At 36.4% G+C, this 9,664-nt stretch overlaps 1 protein-coding gene across 1 annotated transcript; it reads left to right on the forward strand.

Annotated features, from left to right (window-relative positions):
- Positions 1–887: 887 nt before the first annotated feature.
- On the forward strand, positions 888–5,764 carry LOC127076071 (DEAD-box ATP-dependent RNA helicase 31). The gene is made up of 10 exons (XM_051017622.1): positions 888–1,666; positions 2,040–2,146; positions 2,421–2,476; positions 3,008–3,232; positions 3,614–3,820; positions 3,921–4,007; positions 4,130–4,225; positions 4,401–4,616; positions 4,832–5,014; positions 5,256–5,764. The coding sequence occupies exons 1-10, from the start codon at positions 1,011–1,013 to the stop codon at positions 5,481–5,483; spliced, it is 2,061 nt and encodes a 686-aa protein (XP_050873579.1). The 5' UTR covers positions 888–1,010; the 3' UTR covers positions 5,484–5,764.
- Positions 5,765–9,664: the final 3,900 nt, after the last annotated feature.

Here is a 9,664-nt window from a genome sequence, read left to right on the forward strand (position 1 = left end):
ACTCTCGCACCAACCACCTTTGCCTCAGACCAATACTAGGAGACCTCAAACACCTCAAGGGAATCGTGTGAGACCTCGAAAGCAAGCGAATGGACCAGGTTGTGAAACTGGGGGCGTTACGATCGATCGAGTTATTGATTTTCTATTGTGTCGTTATGCAATTCAATTTTATCAAATAATATTATAAAATATTTTTAATTTTCTATATTATCTTAAATTGTTTTATTGTTACAATGATTAAAATTAAAAAAAAACATAAACAATACAGTAGCCATTGCATGTGGCGCATGCCACTGACGCATTCAATAAATATTCGTCAGCATGCATGACACCTATGTACAAAAATAAATGCATATACCATTCAGAGTGGCTACTACTTTTGCCAGCGATTTGTTTTTTGTTTGAAACATGGTTAATTTGATATTTTATTTGAAAGTATGGTTATTTTGGACAATTAATTAAAAAAGATAGTTATTTAAAAGAAATCGCAAATGGGAATACAAGTTCAGTTAACTAGTACTTCTACTTCAACAATTGTTATTCCTTATGCTCATAAGCATAATGATAAAGTAAAATAACAAGATAATGATCCGAAAAGAGACAATGAACCTATAATAGAACAACCAAAAGAAATAGCATTAAGGATATCTTTAAGAGAATGGATATACGCTATTATGAATGAATTATATATCTAATTGAATAACAAATTGACTTTATAGTTGATAATAATTCAATTTCATTTTCAAAAACCATTAATTATAATAATTCTAATAAATAAATAAACACTTTGAAAGAAAAACTTAAATTGATGAAACAAAATATAATGACACTTGTGACTCATCATACCCGAAGCAAAGAGACCCCACAAATAAAAATATCTCATCATATCATATCTTGTATGAAATGAAACAACTCTCTTAAACCCTTTAACCTACAAAAACCTCTTCTTCCTTCTGCTGAACATTAACAACAACAATTTCTAAACTCCCATTTCTCTTACAGTGATTACCATGCCCACAAAACTATTCTTATCTCAAATACGTCTTCTTCACTTCCAACCCATGAAACCCCACTCTCCATTCCTCTCTCAAACTCTCGTCAAATTCTCTCACCTCCCACTCCGCAACGCCGCGTTTCGTCCCCGCTCTTTCTCCGTCCGTCCAGATAGAAATATGGCTTCCAAAAGCCTCGTCGACGACGAGGCCGAGCTTAGTAACTGGGTCGACGATTTGCAAACCGGTCGCGGTTCCGCCAAGACCATAAGGCCGGGTTCCGGTGCTGGTAAAGATAGCGGGTTCCGGTCACGGAAGAGTAATGTTGTTAGTAGGGGTTCTGGTTTGGGGCAGAGAAGAGGGGATGATTTTAGGAAGGGGAAACCTAATTTGAATTCGAAAAGGAGGTTTCCGTTGAGGAGTGATAGTAGTGATGATGAGGATGAGGTTGTGGCTGGAGGGAAGTTTAAGGGTGGTGGTGGTTCGGGAAGTATTGGGAAATTTATCAGTGAAGAAGAAACTGAAGATGAGATTGAAGGAGAAGAAAGTGATGAGGAGATTGTTGAAAAGAGTAGAAGTGTTTTGTTTGGGAAAGTAACTGGGTTGTCAACAACAACAACAACTCCTACACCTGCTTCACCTGGTGGAAGTGATTCTTATTTAAGTGAATCCAGGTGCGTTTGTGTGTTTGTTTTCATAAATAAGCGGTTTTTTAGATTTTTTTGCCTTAATGCTTGTTGCTTTATCTGCAATTGGGGAAAGAATATTAGAGAAGCGCTATATTCTTTGCTTATATAGTTGATTTAGATGTTGGATGGATAGGACAATGCATTGCGTACTTTATTATTGGCTTGAATTTGGAGATTGGTGTGGGGGGTTTTGTGTAATTGCAGAGGAGGGAGGATAGGCATAAAACTAATATATAGAGAGAGACGAACCTTGTGCTTATATAAATCCGACATGTACTTGACCCTTCCTATCCTAGTTTGCTGCATTGTTTTGCTCCTGTATTTTGGATGTCTGATTTTTTGAGATACGATGTCGCAGATTCGACCAGTGTTCAGTCTCTCCACTGTCCTTGAAAGGAGTCAAGGATGCTGGATATGAGAAAATGACTGTCGTGCAGGAGGCAACCCTTCCAGTGATTCTTAAAGGTTTGTTCTTCTTCATAGATGTTGTGTCATTTTTGTGTGCTTGTGATCTTTCACTTTTTCCAACCTTGCTTTTGGGATAGGATCTTTTTCCTGTGATTATATTTTTTGTTGCTATAGTATATAACTACATAATTATTCAGTTTTCAAAACATGAGCTATTCTAATTGATAATATTAAGCAAAAAAAGTATCGTCTTCCATGATTTGATTGACATTATTCTCATGTATCTTTTGTTTATGTATGATGGCGCACTTACTCCAATTAACATTTCTAGGTAAGGATGTCCTAGCCAAGGCTAAAACAGGCACGGGAAAAACAGTAGCCTTTTTGGTAAGTCTCTTAAATTTGTGTTAGTTTGAGTGCATTAGTAATTAATGGCCTCTCTGTTAATCATCACTAGCATTTTTCTTCATATTTTTTTCTACTTTGACCATCACTTAAAGTAAGGTACAGTAAATGTGTAAACACCTAAGCTTCCTTTGAAATAAGCCATCTACTTAATTGGATCTCTTACTTAATTCTGTGGCCTGCATTTTTTCTGTTTTATTATGATATACAAAATTTCTGTTTCTCTCTCTATTTTTCTCCAGGCACGGGGTTTGCTATAAGCCACTAGTATCCCCTTTTCTGTTTAACTTGTTTGCAGTGGAAGTACCTAAGGAAGTTACATGTTGATCACAATATCTAAAATCTGTTTAGAATATTATTAGGGTTTACTTTACATAAGAATATAAAAGAAGTTTATTTGAGTTTCAATGATACACCAAAATCTCTGATGTGTAAACTAGTTAATTGTTCTATTGCTTGTGTAGTATGCGATGATTAGTAGTTTGTACTTACTTTTGAAGTATTTTTATTCAGCTTCCATCAATTGAAATTGTTGTGAAGTCTCCACCAAGTGACCGTGATCAAAGGCGACCACCAATTTTTGTTCTTGTCATATGTCCTACCCGAGAACTTGCATGTCAAGCTGCTGCCGAAGCCACTAAACTGCTTAAGTATCATCCTACCTTAGGTGTTCAAGTTGTGATTGGAGGAACAAGACTTACTTTAGAACAGAAACGCATGCAAGCAAATCCTTGCCAGGTGAGAGCTTTTTCTTTGCCATCAAAATTATTTTATGTAGGCCTAAGCCTTGTGCACATCCTTATGTACCCCCAAAAATAATATCCCTGTACATTTCGATAAGACAAATAATCAAACAAACGAGAAGATTCCCGAACTATTCCTACAATACAAAACTTCCTGATATAATGATGCAGGGTATTATGATTGTTTTTATTACTGTTTTAACAAAAAGTCAGAACTCATATTCAAGGGTTAATTTCTATTTTAAAAAATGACTATGAAAATCACCTTTTATTTTCTTGGCTTAAACTGTTATCATGCTATGATAGTTTGGTTTCATGCCCACCTTTAGCAAACTAGTTTTCCAGACTGAATTTTATTTGTTTGCTTTTTGTACAGATCCTTGTTGCTACACCTGGAAGGCTTAGAGATCATGTTGAAAATACCGCTGGTTTTGCATCCAGGCTTATGGGGGTGAAGGCCTTGGTGCTTGATGAAGCTGATCATTTACTAGACATGGGATTTCGCAAAGATATTGAGAAGATAATCGCTGCAATCCCTAAACAACGACAGACACTTATGTTTTCTGCAACAATTCCCGACGAGGTTTGTATTTCTTTCTTTTCACTCCTTTCCTTTTTAGCTGTGATGATTCATGCTTTATAAAAGATATGCGCATTGGGCTTATTCTCGTATGATTGTGAAGGTGCGCCAAGTCTGCCATATTGCTATGAAAAGGGATTTTGAATATATTAATACAGTTCAGGAGGGTAGTGAGGATACACATTCACAGGTAATTGTTTATAATTTCATGATAGTAATAACTTATTAGATACTTACATGTGTATATGCATATACAGCCATCATATAACATATTTTTTGGATCTTTATTTATGGTGCTTTGGATCATTTCAGGTCCGCCAAATGCATTTAGTTGCACCATTAGACAAGCATTTCCCTTTACTCTATGCTATTCTGAAGGAGCACATTGCAGATGATGTTGACTACAAGGTTTGCTTTCTAATCTTCAACCAACTGTATTTTAATTTTTTCTCTGTCCTTTCACTATGAACTGTTTAGATTAGTATTTTGGATTAGTAAACTGTGATTTGACAACAAAGTTTAACTTTTACAATCATGTTTACATGGATTTGGAGGATATGTAATGTAGCTATTGGTTTATCAGGTTCTTGTTTTCTGCACAACCGCTATGGTCACAAGACTTGTTGCTGATCTCCTTGGGGAGTTGAACTTGAATGTGAGAGAAATCCATTCAAGAAAGCCTCAGAGTTATAGAACCAGAGTTTCTGATGAGTTCCGGAAGTCAAAGGGTCTCATCTTGGTTACTTCGGATGTATCTGCACGTGGAGTTGATTATCCAGATGTTACTCTTGTTGTACAGGTATATTTGGATCTCCTTCCTTGTTTCACTTGTGACTATATTACCAGCATGCTCGTGTCCATATGAATTTATGTCCTGTTTAACGCATATTCGTAAGGACACTCAATACAAACATTTGCTAAAAGTGCAAGCCTTTTTGATTATGATTTGACAAATTATTTAATGCTTTTATTGATTTCAAATTGTCATGTTTCTTCCATTTCTACAATGAACAGGTTGGTCTACCGGCTGATAGAGAACAATATATACACCGACTAGGTAGAACGGGGCGAAGAGGAAAAGAAGGGCAGGGCATACTGCTACTAGCTCCTTGGGAAGAGTTCTTTTTAGCTACTGCAAAAGATTTACCTATTGGGAAAGCTCCGGTCCCTTCAGTTGATCCTGATACTAAGAAAAAGGTATACTTGGATATACAAGGGAAACAATTATTGATTTTCTTCTACTACTTTAGTTAGTTTTTAGACAAACAAACCAATATGTGGAGCAACGATTAGCTACGAGTTTGGCAGGATCACGGTGTGTCACCATGATTTTGGCAAAAGCTAAATTTTAAAGCTTTAGCAAAATTACAATGCCACCTCGAGTTCATTAAACTCACTGTGATTCCAACGATGCACTAACATTTTAAATTGTTAACAGGTGGAAAGGGCTCTATCGAACGTGGAGATGAAGAATAAAGAAGCAGCATATCAGGCATGGCTTGGTTACTACAACTCTAACAAGAAAGTGGGGAAAGATAAGTATAGGTTAGTGGAGCTTGCAAATGAGTTCAGTCGATGCATGGGGCTTGATAGCCCTCCAGCTATTCCTAAGCTTGTCCTTGGCAAGATGGGTCTTAAAAATATCCCTGGTTTACGTTCCAAATAGGTTTCCATTCAATTTCTGATAACAGTCTTGTGAAAGAGAGAAATGTTCTTGAATTGAAATGCCCCCACTTATAGTTTGATTTTAAGACTTGAAACTTCTAAATTTCAACTATCATAGTAATTTTTTCTGTATATTTTGTACTTCTAGATGAATTATCATTTAACAAGTACTGCAGAAACTTCAGTGCCAGATGAATTTGTACTGTAAATCAGTGGTGCAAACTGTCTAAAATAGACATTCAATCATTAGTTTATGAATTAAACATATACCTTGAATTGTTTTTTTTTGTGTTGAAAAATGATAATAATATATTTTGATGTTTTTGCTTTGGTCATTCCCATTGTTATTTTAAAAAGCTAAAGATTGTCAACTATTGTTTATTTAACTTTGATTAAGCACACGATTCTATTTTGAATCAAACATCATGTCAACTTAAAATAACTGTTAAGAGATCATCAGATAAATTCAAACTCATCTTTTGCGATATAAGGTGAATAGGATAAATTCAAACTCATCTCTTGCGATATAAGGTGAATATGTCAAAATTAGGGGCATTTTTATGGGGATTTTTTAATGCACCTTATATGTCTTAGCTATTACGCAAAAATTTTTAAAATATTCATAGATTTTGGAGATGCATTTTTGGATGCACTCAATCCTGATTGAACGTTAGAATATTTTGGAGATGCATCTACGAAATAATGTCGGAGATACATTTCTGTAATGTATTATAATGAAATTAATCAAAAGTTTTTTTTTTTATGTGTATTCAGATGAAGATTTATTGGCGTTATGTACCATGTTATGTGATGAGATATAAACCATATAATCGATATACAAATAATGATTCATGTAAGTTTTTTTAGATGGTCCAAAAATATCACATATAAATAAAAGACGAATAAATGGCAAAAAAAAAATCGAGAACAACAATAAAGTAACACGATGTCAAAATAGAATACAATCCATAATACTAATACTATATATTAATGCACTACTGTGTATGTCGAACTACATCGCTTCTGTCTGCTCTGCCTCATCGGCCATCAATTCCCTTGTCCTCCGACGCTGTCTCCGATACATCAAAGTCCTCGTGTCTCCGTCATGATGGCATCTAGGATTTGCCTCACATCAGACCCATTAGGGAAGATACCCCTGTCAATGCCTGTCTGCGCAATCTCCACAGTACGATGACACCTAGGCAAGACATCCTCAACATGATCTAACTGTGCTTGCTCCTCTTCTAGTATCTCCTGATGAGCTGACCTAGGTGGATCTCTTGGACCAGTCTGCACCATATACAAATGTGACACCTTGAAGAATCACCTAATGTACACGTAGCTCCAGTCGCTCGGGGCTATGGTACTTTGTACCTCCTCTAGTACCAAATGACTCTCATAATCATCAAACTTGGCATCCATTTGTCTACGTGTCAAAGCAGGAGGAACATAGACAATATGGTGTCTAGGAATTGTCTGGGTGTAGCTGAACTGCCGCATGACGCGTTCGGGCAGATGAGAAGCAGTTAGACGTGATCCGCAAGACAACCATCCAAAGTATAACACTATCTCGTCAAATGGCCGCGCCTCACGCTAATCGACATAGCTGTTGAAGTGCATGTCCTCGGCAACCAAGTAGTCAAGATACACTCTGAACAAATTTATCCCCTGGTTTCCTTTGAGCGGGGCAAATATCCTCAGTGTAAGTCGATACACTCGCCCAACCAGAGATGCGCGAGAAGAGGATCCAAGCCTGAAAAGTTTGAAACACACGAATCATAAGTAATGACATTGTAAAGATGAAATGAAAACGACACATAAAGATTAAAAGACCAATAAATATTATTGTCAGTAGTGTGATGCTGCCGATGACCTGCTTCGTTTTCCACCTACGACCCTCTCATAACTTCGAGTAAATATAGACTAAACAAGTGCCCCCCCAGTTGTACTCATGGTTCTACTCTAAATCCTCGAAGTAGCATAGGTAGATGATATATGGATAAGTGACACTATTGTCCATAAAAATCACAATCTCTACTAAATATAACAGGTATGCTCTCATAGTATGTGCTATGTAGAGCCCCACCTGCTCGTTATCACCTATAGCCTGATGTGCTTTCTCGATCTCAAATGTATATATTTGCTTCAGGTATTCAAACCTAACATGATACCCCTGGTCCTATCCAATTCCTCATCCGCCTCCACTGGGTCAGCCCCAAGATAATCTACCATCATCACGAGTGCCTCGTCTTTGGTAATCCTCTCATGATCTAGGATTCTCTCCCTGATTGGAAGATTTAGAAAACACGACACACCGTTGAGTGTGATAGACATATCACCAAGCGGGAGGTGAAATGACGAGGTCTCAGAGTGTCATCTCTCCACGAATGCATTAAGCATCTCGTGGTTGACCGTAGTATAATCAATCATGCACAAGTCCTTAAGGCCGGATAAGGATAAAACAACCTGGAATCATTCCTCATTCGACTAAAGACAATGTTTTGAAAGTGTTGATACATTGTGATAGCTAAGACACCATAGCAAGAGAATTCAGTGAAATAACAATGGAAAGTCTAGGCACATAGGTCTTAGACATTATTTTGTGAGAAAATTAATTAAGGATGAGATCATTTCACTGACATATATACAAACAAGCTATAATTTAGCTGATCCGTTTACTATGCCACTGGCCAGAGACTTAGTAAAAACTACCTCAAGAGGTATGGTATTGAAACTCCTTGTATAAGGGTCGTGACAACGATAAAAACCAAATCTAAAGTTAACAAACTTTAATCTAAGATTTAATTGGTAACAACAAGTTGTTGATTTAGATGTTTGTGCAACATTATGTGACAATGTTGACTATTACATATCGAGGGTTGAGTTTTTCAAAACTCTTAATGAAGTTCTTTATCGAGGATAAGTATCTCAAGAAAATAGATACAATATGAACTTCACCTATGTGAATTTCGAGATAGTGTCGTCTCAAAGTGAGAGTTAGAGTTTCTCTCATAAAAAATTCACAAAAACAGGAAAAATACATGACTATAAATAATGCTAGGTGAGAGATGTAGGCGAAGAACCATTAAAGAGTGTGTGTAAGGTAACACCGGTATAATCACAAGGGATAACGACTCAAAGCATTGCTACCTAACATTCCGATTAGACTTTGCATTATTTTTACTAAGGTTAAGTTCAAATCGAAAGATACTTAACTGTATTAACATTCTTTGTTTCTCTTTTATGTAATTGGTTTTGTCATTATTAGAACAAATGGGAGATTGTTATAATTTATGAATAATAAATTTCCATGAGTTTGTTCCAAAATGACAAGAAAAGTGAAAGTGAGTAAATATCAATAAATGATTGGGAAATAGTCCCGCATAGAAAGTGATACTTACATTAAAATCTTTTATAAAGAGTTATGTTCATTAACTCAACAAAAGGACAAAAGAGGATAAAGTGACATGGACTAGTGTGGTGGTCCCAAGCATTATGTCATTTGTCTCCTATATACACCTCCTCGCCGGTGTCGCCACCGGTGACACCGGCTCCGGGACCAGGTCCGAGGGTGTGGGCGTAGAGGCGCTAGTGGCGACTTGTAGGCGACATTTGAGCACTTAGGCACGACGCATCAGAGCAATCGGGCTACTCGCAACATTATACGATGGCGTTGGTGGCACTCCGACAACCGCCCTTCAGTCGACATGAGGTAGACGACTGCTGCTCTTATTTTTTATTGTTGCTTAAGTTTGAATTTTGAATTCGGAAATAGGCAACACTTCGTGAAGTGTTGCTGAATGAAGACATGAAACTCTTGGAAAACGTTGTTATAGGTGAAACAACACATCTTTTGATAAAAGTGTTGTTAAAAGGATGTTGTTTCATCAATGATCGCAACTTTCTGAAACAACATAAACATGACCTATAAATAAATTATTATGAATTCAGAAATCACATCACAAAACACATATCCTCTTTAGAAAAATTCCAAATTCTCTTCCATACATTCGAATTTTTAACCATCTTGTACAAATTCGAGTATAGACAGAATTATCCTGAATATTCTTGAATAAATACTCTAAAGTATTCTAAAATATTTGAAATACTATAAAAAAAAATGAAATGTTCACAAATCCAGCTCAAATCCATTCAATTTAAAAGCTTTCTCTAATAGGGTAC

The sequence above is a fragment of the Lathyrus oleraceus genome, chromosome 4, assembly GCF_024323335.1.
Source record: "Lathyrus oleraceus cultivar Zhongwan6 chromosome 4, CAAS_Psat_ZW6_1.0, whole genome shotgun sequence".
In the NCBI taxonomy this organism is placed as follows: domain Eukaryota; kingdom Viridiplantae; phylum Streptophyta; class Magnoliopsida; order Fabales; family Fabaceae; genus Lathyrus; species Lathyrus oleraceus.

Coding starts and splice junctions, on each gene's coding strand:
- LOC127076071 (XM_051017622.1), top strand. CDS start 1,011: ATGCCCACAAAACTATTCTTATCTCAAATACGTCTTCTTCACTTCCAA. Junction 2,147..2,420: donor CCTTCCAGTGATTCTTAAAG/GTTTGTTCTTCT, acceptor TAACATTTCTAG/GTAAGGATGTCCTAGCCAAG. Junction 4,008..4,129: donor GTGAGGATACACATTCACAG/GTAATTGTTTAT, acceptor GGATCATTTCAG/GTCCGCCAAATGCATTTAGT.